The sequence below is a fragment of the Panthera tigris genome, chromosome C1 (assembly GCF_018350195.1).
Source record: "Panthera tigris isolate Pti1 chromosome C1, P.tigris_Pti1_mat1.1, whole genome shotgun sequence".
NCBI classification, from domain to species: domain Eukaryota; kingdom Metazoa; phylum Chordata; class Mammalia; order Carnivora; family Felidae; genus Panthera; species Panthera tigris.
The window spans coordinates 97414337-97431816 of NC_056667.1; the positions used below are offsets into that span (position 1 = coordinate 97414337).

General features: G+C 37.1%; 1 protein-coding gene across 1 annotated transcript in view; it reads left to right on the plus strand.

The window, feature by feature from the left end:
• The window catches only part of SYCP1 (synaptonemal complex protein 1), a 126787-nt gene that overhangs the window by 91181 nt on the left and 18126 nt on the right, over nt 1-17480 (plus strand). The window contains exon 28 of the mRNA XM_042993787.1: nt 14925-14984. Within this exon, the coding sequence (XP_042849721.1) occupies nt 14925-14984 (60 nt within the window). The remainder of the gene's footprint in view (nt 1-14924; nt 14985-17480) is intronic.

Genomic DNA, 17480 nt, shown 5'->3' on the forward strand with positions numbered 1-17480 from the left:
CTTTTTCTAGCTCCTTTAGGTGTAAGGTTAGATTGTATATTTGAGATTTTTCTTTCTTCTTGAGGTAGGCCTGTATTGCTATATATTTTCTTCTTATGGCCGCTTTTGCTGCATCCCAAACATTTTGGTCTGTCATATTTTCATTTTCATTTGTTTCTGTGTATTGTTTTATTTCTTCTTTAATTTCCTGTTTAACCCATTCATTATTTAGTAGGGTATTCTTAACCTCCATGTACTTGTGGTCTTTCCAGATTTTTCTTGTGGTTGACTTTAAGTTTCATAGTGTTGTGGTTGGAAAATATGCATGGTATGATCTCAGTCTTTTTGTGTTTGTTGAAGCCTGATATGTAACCCAGTATGTGATCTATTTTGGAGAATGTGTATGCTACCCTAGGATGAAAAGTTCTGAATATTTCTCTTAAGCCCATCTAATCCAGTGTGTCATTCAAAGCCATTGTTTCTTTGCTGATTTTCTGTTTAGGTGGTCCATTGCTGTAAGTGGGTGTTATATTACTGTATTATTATCAATGAGTTCCTCTATGTTAGCTATTAGTTTTATATATTTGGGTGTGCTCAAGTTAGGGGCATAAATTTTTACAGTTGTTAAATCTTCTTGTTGGATAGACCCATTTATTATGATATAATGCCTTTAGTCATCTCTTGTTAGTCTTTGGTTTAAAGTCTAGTTTGTCTGAATTAAGTATTACTACACTGGCTTTCTTTTGAAATCCATTAGCATGATAAATGGTTCTCCATTCTCTCACTTTCAGTATACAGGTGCCTTTAGGTCTAAAATGAGTCTTAGGGTGCTTGGGTGGCTCGGTTGAGCATCTGACTCTTGATTTTGGCTCAAGTCATGATCCCAGGGTTGTAAGATCAAATCCCACGTTGGGCCCTGCACTGAGCATGGAGCCTGCTTAAAGATTCTTTCTCCCTCTGCCCCTCACCTGCTTGTTCTCTCTCAAATAAAATAGGAGAAAATAAGTCTCTTGTGAACAACATATAGATGAGTCTTTTTTTTTTTTAATCCATTCTGACATACTATATGTCTTTTGATTGGAGGGTTTAGCCTGTTTACCTCAGAGTGGTTAATGATAGATATGAATTTAGTGCCATTGTATTATTTGTTAAGTCATTGTGTCTGGAGATTTTCTCTATTCTTTTCTTTTATTTTGCTTTTGGTCTTTATTGCTTTTGGTCTTTCTTTCCCAAAGAGTCCCCTTTACTATTTCTTGCAGGGCTGGTTTAGTGGTCATGAACTCCTTTAGGTTTTGTTTGGGAAACTCTTTGTCTCTCCTATTCTGAATGACAGCTTTGTTGGATAGAGTGTTCTTGGCTATATATTTTTCCCATCAGCACATTGACTATATCATGCCACTCCTTTCTGGCCTGCCAAGTTTCTGTGTGGAGGTCTGCTGATAACCTTATTTGTCTTCCCTGGCAAATCAGGGACCTCTTTTCCATTGCTGCTTTTAGTATTTTTTCCTTATGTATATATTTTGCAAACATTACTATGATATATCTTGGTGCTGGCCTGTTTTCCTTGATTTTGATGGGAATTCTCTGTGCCTCCTGAATTTCGATGTCTGTTTCCATCCCCAGATTAGGGAAGTCTTCAGCTATCATTTTCTTAAATAAACCTTCTGTCCCTTTTTCCCTCTCTTATTCTGGGACTCCTGTGGTATGAATGTTATTATGTTTTATGGAGTCACTGAGTTCCCCAAGTCTACATTTGTGATCCAGTATTTTTCTTTCCCTTTTCTTTTCAGCTTCATTATTTTCCATAATTTTATCTTCTATATCAGTCATTTGTTCCTCTGTTTCTCCCATTGTCATGATCATTACATTCAGTTGGTTTTGCATTGCGGTTGTAATATTTTTTATTTTGGCCTGAATAGTTTTTAGGTCTTTTATCTCTGCAGTAAGGGACTCCCTGGTGTCGTCTGTGCTTTTCTCAAGTCCAGCTAGTATCCATATGATTGTTGTTTTAAAGTCTAGATTAGTCATATTACTTTTATCTGTTTCCAGTAGATTCCTAGCCATGATCTTTTCTTGCTCTATTGGGATGAATTCATCTGTCTTGGCATTTTGTCTAGGTCTTTGCCTTTTTTGTGTGTGTTAGGAAAGCCTGTTATGTTTCTTGCTCCTGAGAGTAATAACTTTAAGAAGAGGTCATATATTGTTCTGGGCCTGGTGCTTTAGGAAGTGTTTCTGGTGTACACTGTGTTTTGGCTGCTCTTTCCCTTAGGTCAGTCCTCTGTAGTTTCTCCTTGCCTGCAGTGGGGAGTATTTGGACCTTGGCCAGAGTGTGTAGTGAGTTTTAACTAGGTGTGTTCTTGTCTGCTTGTTAAAATAGACCTGATCAGTTATTTGCACTAGACCTGAAGCTTTGCAACATTCTATTAGGTCAGCAGACTTGGTGCATGTGGGGGGTTTGTACTGGTCTTCTTGGGGAGGGGCCTGGTGCTCTAGTTCTCAGGCACACTTGCCCTAGTAAAGAAGCACCTGCAGAACACTGGGGGGTGGGGCTTGGCATAAGTGGTTTAGGCCTTCAATTTTGGTGCTGTCCTGCTAACTGAAATTAGTTTACACTAAGGGATAGGGGAGGAAAATGATGTCGGCCCTCTCTCTTGTCCCTGGAGAGTGGAGTTTGCTCCCACTGCTGTCTGGGAAGCCCTCATGGAAGAGTGAACCATCTCCACTCATGTGTCCCAGGTGTCCCTCAGATCCCTGCCTTCACCCTGCCTGTGTTTGGGTGATCTGCCCACTCTGGCAGTGCAGTACACCTGAGTTTTATCCAATGCAGGATGGCTAAGATTAAAAAATTCCAGGGGCGCCTGGGTGGCTCAGTCGGTTAAGCATTCCTCTTTAGCTCGGGTTATGATCTTGAGGTTTGTAGGTTCAAGCCCCACATCAGGTTCTGTGCTAACAGCTCAGAGCCTGGAACCTGCTTCAGGTTCTGTGTCCCTCTCTCTCTCTGTTTCTCCCCTGCTTGTGCTCTGTCTCTCTCTCAAAAATAAATACACATTAAGGAAAAAACACCCTCCAAACTTTAGGGGCACCTGGGTGGCTCAGTCAGTTGAGTATCTGACTCTTGATTTCAGCTCACATCATGATCTTACAGTTTGTGGGATTGAGCCCTGTGTCAGGCTCTGAGCTGAGAGCACAGATCCTGCTTGGGCTTCTTTCTCTCCCCTTCTCTCTGCCCACCCCCCCTCTCCAAATAAATAAATGAACTTAAAAAAAATTTAAAACTCCAAACTTTAGAGACCTGGCATGGAGCAGATCCATGCTGATCCTCTGGGGGAGGGTCTCGCCATGATGGGGCTGGTGCAGGTTTATCCCAGAAGGGCAGTCCACCAATATGCAGGAACTTTGAATTTGGAGTAAAGCTCAGCAAAAAGCCAATGTCCAGGTTAGCTGTCTTCAGCAGTTGTCTCTGCACCTATGCTAAGGAGTGGGAGAGTGTAATGGTGCCTGCTGGCTCTTTTGTCCGCCAAGAAGCAATGCCACCTCTTCCAGCTGTGCTCCAAGAAGGAGGATCCGTCTCTCCCAGTGCATCCCAGGAGATCGTCAGATCTCGCTGTCTGCTCCCAGCCTTCTGCCCTCCTTCTCCACAGGAACACTGCAATGCCCACCAGACTCAACACCAGCCATGGTACAGACCTCTAAAACTCCAGTCTTTGAACTCTGATTGTTGTAAGAACTCATGATAATCAGCCCCTTTCATTTTCTCAATCATTGGCTTTGGGAAAGTGTTTTCCTTGTGCTCCTTCCTCCCTCCCTCTTCTTCTTTCCCTTCCCCTCCCTCTCCCTCCCTCTCTCTGTGATCAGGGCACCCTCTCCCCTGCAGCACCTGAGATCCTTTTCTCCCCCAATCACATATCGCACCTCCTTCCTTCCAATGTCATGTGTACTCTTCTCTCCTAGTTGTGCAGTTTGTTCTGTCCTCAGATCGATTTCTTGACTGTTCAGAATGATTTGATATTTATCTACCTGTATTTGAGGGACAAGGCAAGCCTAGGGTCCTCCTACGTTCCCCTGTCTTAGCTCCCTTCAAGGCTTTTCTTTTCTATACATCCTCTTTTGTCTTTTTGATGATAGTTATTCTGACAGGCTTGAGGTGGTATCTCAATATGGTTTTGATTTGCATTTTTCTGATGATTACTGATGTTGAGAACCTTTTCATGTACCTATTGGCTATTCATATATGTTCTTTGGAAAAATGTCTATTCTGGTCATTTGCCCATTTTTTAATTGGATTTTTTTCCTCTTGAATTGTGTGAATTCTTTATATATTTTTGATATTGACCCCTTATAAGACACAGTTTGCGTATATTTGTTCCCCATTTTGTAGGTTATCTTTTCATGTGATCCATCATTTCTTTTGCTGTGCAGATTGACATAGTCCCACTTATTTATTTTGATTTTGTTTGTGCTTTAGTGTTCTATCCAAAAAATCATTGCTAAGATCCTGTCAAGGAGCTTTTCCCCTGCTTTCTTCAAGGAGTTTCATGGTTTCCAGTCTTACATTTAAGTCTTTAATCCATTTTTAGTTAATTTTTGTGTGTGGTGTAAATATAGGATAGTGGTCTTTTATTCTTTTACTATGAATATTTCGTTTTCTCAGCACCATTTATTGAGGAGACTGTCTTTTCTCCATTGAGTATTCTTGGCTCCCTTGTAAAATAATAGTTGACTGTATATGCATGAGTTTATTCCTGGACTCCTGATTCTGTTCCATTTGTTTATGTGTCTGTTTTTATGCCATTACCATACTGTTTTGATTATTGTAGCTTTATTTTTATTTATTTTTTGATTACTCTAGCTTTCTAATAGATCTTAAAATCAGGAGGTGTGATGCCTCCTGCTTTATTCTTTTTTCTCAGGATTGTTTTGGTTACTTGGGGTCTTTTGTGATTCTATGTAAATTTTAGAATTGTTTTATCTACTTCTGTAAAAAATGCCATTGGAAACAATAGAGAATACATTGAATTTATAAATGGTGTTGGGTAGTATGGACATTTTAACAGTATTAACTCTTTCAACCCATGAACATGGGACATCTTTCCACTTATTTGTGTCTTCTTTGTTTTCTTTCATCAGTGCCTTAAAGTTTTCATGTACATTGCACTGGGTGTTGTATGTAAGTGATGAACCACAGGACTCTACTCCAAAAATCAAGAGCACACTTTACACACTGTATGTTAACCAATTTGGCAATAAATTATATTTAAAGAAAAGTTTTCATGCACAAATATTTCACCTCCTTGATTAAATTTATTCCTAAATACCCTATAGTTTTGACACTATTATGGATGGGATCATTTTCTTTATTTTTTTTATTTCTTTTTCAGATAACTTGTTGCTAGTGTATAGAAATGCTATGGATTTTTGTACATTAATTTTGTGTCCTGCAACTTTGTTTATTCTAGCAGCTCTTTGGTGGAGTCTTTAGGATTGTCTCCATATAAAATCATGTCATCTGCAAATAGAGATAATTTTACTTCTTCTTTTCCATTTTTGATGCCTTTTTTTTTTTTCTTGTCTGCTTTCTTTGGCAGAGAAATAAGTGAATAGGAGTGGTGACAGTGGGCATCTTTGTCTTCTTCTTGATTTTAGTGGAAAGGCTTTCAGCTTTTCTCCATTGACTATGATGTAAGCTGTGGGCTTTTCATATATGGCCTTTATTATGTTGAGGTGTATTCCTACTATACCTAATTTGTTAAGAGTTTTTACATGAAAGAGTGTTCAGTTTTGTCAGGTGCTTTTTATGCATCTGTTGAGATCATCATATTATTTTTACCCTTCAATTCTGTTAATGTGGTTTATCACATTTATTGATTTGTGTATTTGAACGATCTTTGTATCCCAGGGAAAAATCCCACTTGATCATGATGTATGATTCTTTCAGTACTGTTGAATTCCCTTCACTAGTATTTTGTTGAGGATTTTTGCAGTTGTGTTCATCAGGGATATTGGCCTGTAATTTTCTTATAATTCTCTTCCCTAGCTTTGTTAACAGGGTAATGCTGGCCTGGTAAAATGAGTTTGGAAGTGTTCCTTCCTCACTTTGGGAGGAATATTTTGAGAAAGATTGGTGTCAGTTATTCTTTAAATGTTTGGATGAATTCCCCAGAAAAGCAATCAGGTGTTCTCTTGGACTTTTCTTATTGGGAGACTTTTGACAACTGATTCTTATTGGTCTGTTCAAATTTTCTATTTTTTGATGATTCAGTCTTGGTAGGTTACATTTCTAGGGATTTACCCATTTCTTCTAGGTTATCCAATTTGTTGGCATATAATTGTTTTCGTAGTCTCTTAGGATTCTTTGTATTTCTGTGGTGTTTGTTGTAATATCTCCTCTTTTAATTCTGATTTTATTCATTTGACTCTTAGTTCTCTTTTTTCTTAATGATCTAGCCAAAGGTGTGTTGGGTTTATCTTTTCAAATGATCAGACTTAGCCATTGTCCTTTTCCTTCTGTCCTCCTCTCCCTGTCCCATCCTCTCCCCTTCCTCATCTGTCTCTTTCATGTTTTTATACTCTGATCTTTGTTATTTGCATTCTTCTGCAAACTTTGAACTTAGTTTGTTCCTCTTTTTCTATTTTCTAGAGATGTAAATTTAGGTTGTTTACTTGAGATCTTTCTTTTTTCTTAGTTGAAGGTGTTTACTGCTATAAACTTTTTCCTCTTAGAACTACTTGCATCCTGTAAGTTTTAGTGTGTTATGTTTCCATTTTCATTTGCTTTATATATTTTTTAAATTCCCTTTTGGATTTCTTCTTTATTGGTTATCCAGGAGTATGTTGTTTGATTTCCACATTATTTGTGAATTTTCCAGTTTTTCTCCTGTTACTGATTTCTAATTTCATACTCTTGTGGTTCTAAAACATACTTGGTATGATTTCAGTCATCCTAAATTTGTTAAGACTTGTTTTATGGCCTAACATATGACTTACCATGGACATGTTCCATGTGTTTTGAGAAGAATGAATATTCGTCTCAATATGTTTTATTGGATGAAAAGTTGTGTGTATGTCTGTTAGGTCTGTTTGGTCTAAAGCATAGTTCATATTCCAATGTTTCCTTACTGATCTATCCATTGTTGAAAATGGAGTACTGTTCAAAACCACTATGAGATACAACCTCACACCTGTCAGCATAGCTAGAATAAAAAAAGATAAGAAATTACAAGTGTTGATAAGGAGAATAAGGAAGAATGGAGAATAAGGAAGACTCAGGCACTGTTGGTAAGAATGTAAATTGATGTAGCCACTGCGAGAAGCAGTATGGAGATTCCTCAAAAAATTAAAAATAGAAATAAACATATGATCCAGTAATTCTACCAATTACTCTAGCTTTGTAATAAATCTTAAAATCAGGAGGTTTTTTGTTTCTCAAAAAACACTAATTCAAAAAGATATATGCACTCTAATGTTTAGTGCAGCGTTATTTACACTAGCCAAGATGTGGGAGTGATCCAAGTGTTTATTGATAGATGACTAGATAAAGAAGACATGAGATACACACACACAATGGAATATTGCTTGGCAATAAAAAAGAAAGAGATCTTGCCATATGTGACAATATGGCTGTATCTAGAGGGTATTATACTCAGACACAGAAAGACAAATACCATATGATTTCACTTATATGTGGATCTAAAAGAGAAAACAAATGAATAAATGGACTCATACTTTACTTATTTTTAAAATTTTTTATTTGTTGAGAGAGAAAGAAAAGGACAAGCAGGGGAGGGGCAGAGAGGGGGGTACAGAGGATCCAAAGTGGATTTTGCACTGACAGCAGAGAGCCCAATGCAGGCAGGGCTCAGACTCATGAATCATGAGATCATGACTTGAGCTGAAGTTGGACGCTTAACCAACTGAGCCACCCAGGCACCCCTGAATAAACAGACTCTCTCTCTTTTTTTTTTTTTAAGTTTATTTATTTTGAGAGAGACAGAGACAGTGTGAGCAGGGGAGGGACAGAGAGAGAGAGAGAGGGACTGACAGTCTGACAGTACAGAGCCTGATGCAGGGCTCGAACTCATGAAACCGTGAGATCATGACATGAGCTGAAACCAAGAGTCGGACGCTTAACTGACTGAGCCACTCAGACGCCCTGAACAGGTTCTTAAATACAGAGAACAAACTGGTGGTTGCCAGAGGGAAAGTGGTGGGGAGGGGTAAAATAGGTAAAGGAGATTAAGAGGTACAAACTTCAATTTAAAATAAGTAAGTCAGGGGCGCCTGGGTGGCTCAGTCGGTTGAGCGTCCGACTTTGGTTCAGGTCGTGATCTCGCAGCTCATGGGTTCAAGCCCCGCATCAGGCTCTGTGTTGACAACTCAGAGCCTGGCGCCTGCTCTGGATTCTGTGTCTCCCTCTCTTTCTGCCCCTCCCCTGCTCATGCTCTGTCTCTCTCTCTCTCTGTCAAAAATAAATAAACATTAAAAATAAATAAAAAATAAAATAAGTCATAGAGATGAAAACTACAGTATAGGGAATATAGTCAATGATATTATAACAGTGTTGTTCTAATGATATAACAATGTTCTAATGATATTATAACAGTGTTGTGACAGATAGTGACTGCACTTATTGTGATAATCACTGAGTAATATATAGAATTGTTGAATCAATATGTTGTATATCTGAAACTAATTTAACATTGTTAATTATATTTCAATAAAAAAATGAGGTACTGAAGTCCCTTACTATTATATTGTTTTCTGTTTCTCCCTTCAGGTTTGTTAGTATTTGCTTAATATATTTAGGTGCTCTGCTGTTGGGTGCATATGTATTGACAGTTGTTATATGATCTTGATAAGTTGACCCCTTTATCATTATGTAATGACCTTCATTGTCTTTTGTTATAGCTTTTGACTGAAAGTCTATTTTGTCAAATAGACTTTTTTTTTTTTTTTTTGCATGGAATATTTCTCTGTCCCTTCACTTTGACCAATGTCCTTAAAGCATAACTGAGTCTAGTTGGCAGCACATTGTTGGATCTTTATTTATCCATTCTTCATCCATTACCCGTATTTTTCCATTCAGCCACTCTCCATCTTTTGCTTGGAGAATTGAGTCCATTTATATTTACAGTAATTAATGTTAGGTAAGGACTTACTAATGCCATCCAATTGTTGTCCGGCTGTTTTGTAGTTCCTTTGTTTCTTTCTTCTTTTGCATCTTCCTTTGTGAAATGATAATCTTACCTACTGGTATATTTTGATTCCCTTCTGATTCCCTTCTGTTTATCTTTTGTGTTCCTACTGTAAGTTTTTCCTTGGTGGTTACCATGAGGCCTCCCTAGAAACTCATATAGTTCTAATAGTCTATTTTAAGGTGATAATAACTTGTAGTGCAAACAAGTCCCTTTTACATTTTGTGTTTTCAGTCAGTGTTACAGTTTGCATCTTTTAATAATGTGTGTCCATTAACAAATTATTGTAGCTGTATTTCTTTTTTCTCATTTTTAAAATTTATTTAATTTTTAAGTTTTATTTAAGTTAGTTAACATATAGTGTAATGTTTTCAGAAGTAGAATGTAGTGATTCATCACTTACATATAACACCCAGTGCTCATCCCAACAAGTGCCCTCCTAATGCCCATCACCCCTTTAGCCCATCCCCCACCCAACACTCCTCCAGCAACCCTCAGTTTATTCTCTGTATTTAAGAGTCTCTTATGGTTTGCCTCCCTCTCTGTTTTTATCTTATTTTATTTTTCCTTCCCTTCCGCTATGTTCATCTGTTTTGTTTCTTAAATTCCACCTATGAGTGAAATCATATGATATTTATCTTTCTCTGACTTATTTCACTTGGCAGAATATACTCTAGTTCCATCCATGTGTTGCAAATGGCAAAATTTAATTCTTTTTGATTGCCAACTAATATTCCATTGTGTGTGTGTGTGTGTGTACACGTACCACATCTTCTTTATCCATTCATCAATCAATGGACATTTGGGCTCTTTCTATAATTTGGCTATTGTTGATAGTGCTGCTATAAACATTGGGGTGCATGTGCCCCTTCAAAATAGCACTCCTGTATCCTTTGGATAAATACCTAGTAGTGCAATTGCGGGTCATAGGGTAGTTCTATTTTTAATTTTTTGAGGAACCTCCCTACTATTTTCCAGAGTGGCTGCACCAGTTTGCATTCCCACCAGCAGTGCAAAATGGTTCCCCTTTGTCTGCATCCTCGCCAACATCTGTTGTTTCCTGACTTGTTAATTTTATAGCTCTAGCTATTTCTAATGCTTATTTAACTTTTATACGAGAGATAGTTAAGTGATTAACATACCACCTTCATACATATTAGAGTATTTTGAATTTGACCTTTACCAGTGTGTTTCATAGTTTCATATGTTTTCATATTACTAGTTACCATCCTCTCATTTCAGCTTGAAGGACTACTTTCATTATGTCTGCATGATGCAGCATTGACCCAGCTTTCTGCACATGATCACTTGCCATCTACAAAGACCCACACTTGCCACACTTATAGGGGCATGCATAGGTTGGCAGCGGGGTAGGACGTGTATGGGTGAGATGTGTGGAGCGTTGGGAGAATGCCCATTGGCCAGTTGAGGAGATCTTCAAGCAAGGTATCCTCAGCAGCTCTTAGTCAGGCTTTCCAATAGAGTCCATGATGTAGTTAGTAGGATCTGTGTCCCTTAAATACATTCTAAACTTTTGCTGCTATAGTCCCAACCCTCCTCACCCCTTAGTCTTATAGTTAACCTCAGTATCATGGATGGAGTGATCTTGTACAACTGGGAGCGCTGGGCATCCCTCTCTTGGCAGTATCCTATATAACTGGGGAAGCTGGGCATCTCTCTCTTGGTCTCACTTTTTCCCATGGGAAAAACTGCTGGCTGAGAGGTCTTTCTTGGCACTGAACTGTGCTTTCTTGGGAGAAGGGGTAACATGGGTAAAGTGAAACTGTTCCTCTTGTCATCTTCAGTGTGTTCGATCTATGATTTTTTTTCTTTTTTTTTTCTTTTTTGGTTCCAGTGAAATGCTGTAACTTCTCTGCTGGATTCCAGGATGTCCATAGAGGAACTCTCATCTGTGGATGATTGTTAAAATATGTTGTCTTGGTGGGGTAGATGGTAGAAAACTCTTGCCATTTTGCTGACACCAATCTTCTCTTTTCCTATTGAAAGCATTTAGTATTGTATGCTATGCTCACCCTAAGTGTAGTTACCATCTGCCACCATACAGTGCTGTTATAATATCACTGACTATATTTCCTATGCTGTACCTTTCATCCCTTGACTTATTCATTCCATAACTGAAAGCCTGTATCTCCTATTCTCAATCACCCATTTTGCCATCTCTTCACCCTTTTCCCCTCTGGCAGTCATCAATTTGTTCTCTGTATTTATGGGTCTGTTTCTGCTTTGTTTATTTGTTTTTTAGATTCCACATAAGTGAAATCAGATGGTATGTGTGTCTTTGAGTTATTTCATTTAACTTAATACTCTATAGATCTATTCATGTTGTTGTAAATGGCAAGATCTCTTTCATGGCTGAGTATTATTCCAGTGTGTGTGTTCACTTTTACCATTTACCAGTCTCTCTTCAAGCTGTGTCTTCATGCAGTTTATGCAAGAAAGATAAGAATATCATGATTTGGTATATTCTACTTACAGCGTGGTAAGAGGGAGGCTGGGAAAAGGACAAAATTCATTTATTTTTTCAGTGAATCTCTTCTTTTTGTGTTTTCTGCTCCTTCAGGTGAATCTTTTCTTTCTTGTTTTTTTTTTTTTAACTTGTCTTTTGACTTTATTGCTAGTATGTCCTATTTATTGGCATGGATAATTAATTCTGTATGGGTATGTTTGTTGTACTTTCTTTATCCAGACTAGATAGACCAAAATGAAAAAAATTTAGTCATTTTTCCTGAAACTTTCACTCTCTGTGCATTTTATAGGCCTCTTTTTTTTTTTTTTCCTGGACTGCCTACTTATCCCCTCAGATTACTTCTTATCAATACAGGTATACTAGTGACAGTTATTCTCATTATTATATGTGTCCACTTTCACCAGTACTATACAAGTGGTGATTAGGTTAAGAGCCATATTGACTAGAATCAAATAAGCACAGGTCTACAGTGGCTCTCATGCTGAGTCTCACTGGAATCAGAAATTATGGCATGTGATTGTATGTTTATGTTACTTAATTTATTTTGTAAGTTCTTAATTGTTTCCTTCCCCTGTTGGCCATTTACACATCTTCTTTGGAGAATTGTCTGTTCAAATCCTTTGCCCATTTTTAAATTGTTTTTTGTTGTTGACTTATATTTTCTGGATATTAACCCCTTATTGATATGATTTATATCATGTTTTTGTCCTCTTATTTTACATTACATATTAATATTTATTTATTTTTTCTTTTTCTCTAAATGTGTGTGTGGGTATCTTGTTAATTTGAAAGGTGTGTGTAGTATTTTCAGTTATTTTACTGGTTACCTTTGTATTTGTAAACAGTGTATCTAACACTTCCTCCTACTGCTTCTTCCTTTGCTTATACAATTTTGGTATTAATTTACATTGTCAAGATTAATAAACACATGTATTTGTTCTGTAACCATGATTCTGGTATTTAATTTGAGCTTTATATTTACATAGATTCAGGTCATCTTTTCTTTTTCATTTTTTTAATGGTTATTTATTTTTGAGAGAGTCAGGAAGACAGAGCACGAGCCAGGGGAGTGGCAGAGAGAGAGGGAGACACAGAATCTGAAGCAGGCTCCAGACTCTGAGCTGTCAACACAGAGCCTGATGTGGGGCTCAAACTCATCAACTGTGAGATCATGATCTGAGCCCAAGTCAGATGCTTAACTGACTGAGCCACCCAGGCGCTCCCCCCACCTCGATTCAGTTCATCTTTTATATGAAATTATTTTCTTAGTTCTCAATTTTGGTCCCAGTCATTATGGCAATCCGTATTTTGACTTCTGTTACTTGCCCATTGGTATGACCAAATTATTACTAGATGACAGTCAAATTTAATTTTCCAAAAATTATCTCTGTGGGACTGTGATAAATCACCTTCTCTATATCTTCCATGGTTTAATGGGACCTTAGTCTCTGCCTATGTGAGATGTGACATTTGATTTGTATTTGTTTACATTCTTGATATGGAGGAAAATAACAAAGTCTTCCAGTTGGTCCTTCCAAATTTAAAACCCTCATTCTGTGGTTAGAACCAGTATGGGGATTATGGCACTTACTGAATTTAAACTCTCTATCAAACTTTATTCTTAGGATCCAAAGAAATGACCATAGATTAGGTTTATAGTTCCATGGGCTCATTGTGAAAGTAGACTTGGATTAAATGCCATTTTCACCTGATCCCAAAACGCCTGCACTTGATCTAATGAAAAAATAGTAACATTATGGGTGTAATAAATGGGGTTAATTTATAGTCAGTGTCCACTTACCCATAAGTCTTAGTGTTTCAGCGCACAAGATACTAGAAAATACAGTATTTATTTGTGATACTATTACAAAATCGTTCCACAAGAGTTACCAGGCTTTCTTTTAATTTAGAGGGTTCTAGGCTTATAAATATAATTTGTTCAAGTCTGAAATCTGGGTATAGGCCTGTCATTCTCTATTCCTGTGGCTGAAGTCAATCCTCTGTTTGCCAATGTGTATTACAGGCATATTTTAGTTATTCAGATTGAATAGGGACCATAGTGGACTGCGCATTGGTATGTTCTTAAGGAACTCAAGATCAATTAACCACTCCCAAAGATACATGTTTGTGTATGAGCTAATAATTCCCACCTTGGAAACATATGTTGTATTAGAATAGACTGTACTAAGATCTCCAGACCAGTAAAAGTCTCCAGACTTTAATAGAGTCATTGCAGTCATAAGAGGTGTTTTTGCCCTTCTGTCTTCTAGAAGCCAAGATACATATTCAGAGAGGCAGTGCAATTTTGCTGGTTTAGAGGATGTACTTTACTCTAGAAGATAGCATTCTAGGCCCTTATTCTAGTCCCTTAGTAGAGACCCCAGTTTTCACTATAACTAAAAATCAACCATTGGTGGTTGATAGGATATATAATTAGAATAGTGACTATTGTTAAATTAGTTTACTGCCAGCGTCTTTGTGGTGAAGTGAGTTTTTTGGTTAGGAGCAACACTCTGGGATAGAGAGCACAATGTACAAGAGGCATTCAGTGAGGATTGATATTGGCATAGGCATCATGGGCAGGCACGGCAAGTTTGCTTAAAGTTCTGTGTGTTGGAACTTTCCCTTCTCTGAGTCCTTTAAGTTCCCCTGGGGCTGTAACAATTCTGTTTTCCAGTTGGCTGTCATATTAAAGGCATAATACATATTCTTTTCTGTAGGCCAGGGGCAACTTTTCTCTTTTCTATACTGAGTACACATACCCTAATCTCCAGCAAAAGTGATCTATTATTTCCTAAGTATTTTGTACTCTTTTTTCCCTCATCCTTGATTATCTCATGTTGAAAGTTCATTATCCAAGGTCCAACTGAGATGTATCCTCTCTCAACACACAGAAAAATTGAATTCTGCATCTAAAGGCCCATAATACTTGGATCTCTTTATAGCTTTTCACAGTTATTACTTGTGTGTATTCCTTAGTTTATAATCCAATTCGTCTACTTCATTTTACAAATGAGAAAGTTGATTCAGAGTTTTAAAAGACTCAGGATTCCACAGATACATACTAGACAGATCAGAATTTTTAAAAAAGATAATCAAAACTAAATAATGGGCTCTGTAGAAAGAAACTAATTTGCTTTTTTTTCATTATTTTCTAATATTTAGAGTTTAGCATTCTTTGTTGATACTTCTCAGCAAAGATTTTGATAATAGCATTAATTTTTGATAACAGTAATGACTGCATTGTGTGTACTCATTTTTAATAGGAAAAACTCAAAAAAGAGACCAAAGAAAACACAGTTCTTCTCAAAGAAAAAAAAGACAAGGTAAGAGTTTTATATAATTCTCCTGGTTTTTCTAACATTTACCTGAAAAATTTTTTTGATCATAAATATGTAAGGAACATCTAATACTCATTTCTAAATATAGAATGTGCTTAGAGTATACCAGTATATATCATGTATCCTTATGGAGTTATTTTGATTCATGTATAATTCCAGTAATATAGGCCCATTATTTAGATTAGTAAATGCCCTATATTTCGTTTGGGGTTCTGGATATATAAATTACAAATGAGGAAATAATACAAGAAATAAAAAATTTTAATAAGCTTTTGTTTGCTATGCCTTATTCCAACAATATTGAAATACCACAATCTTTATATGTAATGACTATTAGGTTTATGAAACATTTCTGAGTTTGGGAAAATTACTTTATGCCTCAGTTTCTTCATCGATATAGGGATAATTAATAGTATCTATTTTTTTAACGTTATAAGGATTAAATGAGATAATATTTTAAGGCATTTATAATAGAGCGTGGCACATAGAAAATGCCATATAAGTGTTTAAAAAATACAGTGATGAGCACTGAGTAATGTATAGAATTGTTGAATCATTACATTGTATACATGTAACAAATATAATACTGTATGTTAATTATATTTCCATTAAAAAAGTAAAGCAGAAAATCGTGAATGTTCTGTATGTAGGCACACCTTGAAGATAGTGCGGGTTCAGTTCCAGATCAATGCAGCAAATACCACAGTAAATGAATTTTTTGGTTTCCCACTGCATATAAAAGTTACATGTATACTATATTGTGGTCTGTTGAGTGCGCATTATGTCTAAAAAACAGTGTACATACCTTAATTTAAAAATACTTTATTACTTAAAAATGCTAACCATCATGTGAGCCTTTAATGAGTAGTAATCCTTTTTGCTGGTGGAGGGTCTTGCCTTGATATTAATGGCTGCTGACTGATCAAGGATGATGGTTGCTGAAGGTTGGGATATGTGACACTTTCTTAAAATAAGACAACGATGAAGTTTGCTTCACTGACTCTTCTTTTCACGAATGATTTCTCTGTAGCACGGGATACTGTTTGATAGCATTTTGCCCATAGTAGAACTTCTTTTAAGATCAGAGTCCGTCTTCTCAAATGCTGCTGCTGATTTATCAACTAAGTTCACATCATAGTTTAAATCCTTTGTTTCATTTCAACAATCTTCACAACATGTTCATCAAGAGTAGATTTCATCTCGAGAAACCACTTTTTTTTTTTTTTTTTTTTGCTGATCCACATGAAGTGACTCCTCACTTGTTAAAGTTTTATGAGATTGCAGCCTTTAAATCACATCTTCAGGCTTCACTTTTAATTCCAGTGTTTTTGCTGTTTCCACCACATCTAAAGTTATTTCTGCCACAGAAGTCTTGAACCCCTAAAGTCATCCATGAGGGTTAGAATCACATTCTTCCAAACTCCTGTTAATACTGATATTTGACCTCTTCTATGAATCACAGATATTCTTAATGGAATCTAGAATGGTGAATCCTTTCCAGAAGGTTTTCAATTTACTTTTCCTAGATCCATTAGTAGAATCACTATCTGTAGCAGCTGTAGGCTTACAAAATGCACTTATTAAGCGGTGCTTGGGTGGCTCCATCAGTTAAGCGTATGACTTTGGCTCACGTCATGATCTCACAGTTCATAAGTTCGAGCCCTGTATCAGGCTTTGTGCACACAGCTCAGAGCCTGGATCCTGCTTCGGATTCTGTGTCTCCCTTTCTCTCTGCTCTCCCCTACTCACATTCTGTTTCTCTCTCTCTCTTCCTCTCTCTCTCCCTCTCTCTCTCCCTCTCTCTCTCAAAAATAAGCAAACATTAAAAAAAACGCAAAATGCATTTCTTAAATAACGAGACTTGAAAGTCAGAATGACTCCATGATCCATGGGCTGCAGGCATCAGAGCAGTAACCTTGTACATCTCCATCAGAGCTCTTGTGTAACCAGGTGCATTGTCATGGAGCAGTAATATTTTGAAAGGAATCTTTTTGTCTGAGCAGTAGTAGGTGTTAACAGCAGGCTTAAAATATTCAGTAAACCATGTTGTAATCAGATGTGCTGTCATCCAGGCTTTGTTCTATTTATAGAACATAGGCAAGTAGATTAGTGTAATTCTTAAAGGGCCTTAGGATTTTCAGAATGGTTAATGAGCACTGGCTTCAATTTAAATTCACCAGCTGCATTAGCCCCTAACAAGGGAGTCAGCCAGTTCTTTGAAGCTTTGAAGCCAATCATTGACTTCTCCTCTCTAGCTATGAAAGTCCTAGATGGCATCTGCTTCCAATATAAGGCTGTTTCATGTACATTGAAACTCTCTTGTTTAGCATAGACCCCTTCAGTAATTAATTAGCCTAGGTCTCATGGATAATTTCCTGCAGCTTCTATATCAGCACTTGCTGCTTCACCTTGCACTTTTATGTTATGGACATGGCTTCTTAAACCTCATGAACCAACCTCTGCGAGCTTCAAACTTTTCTT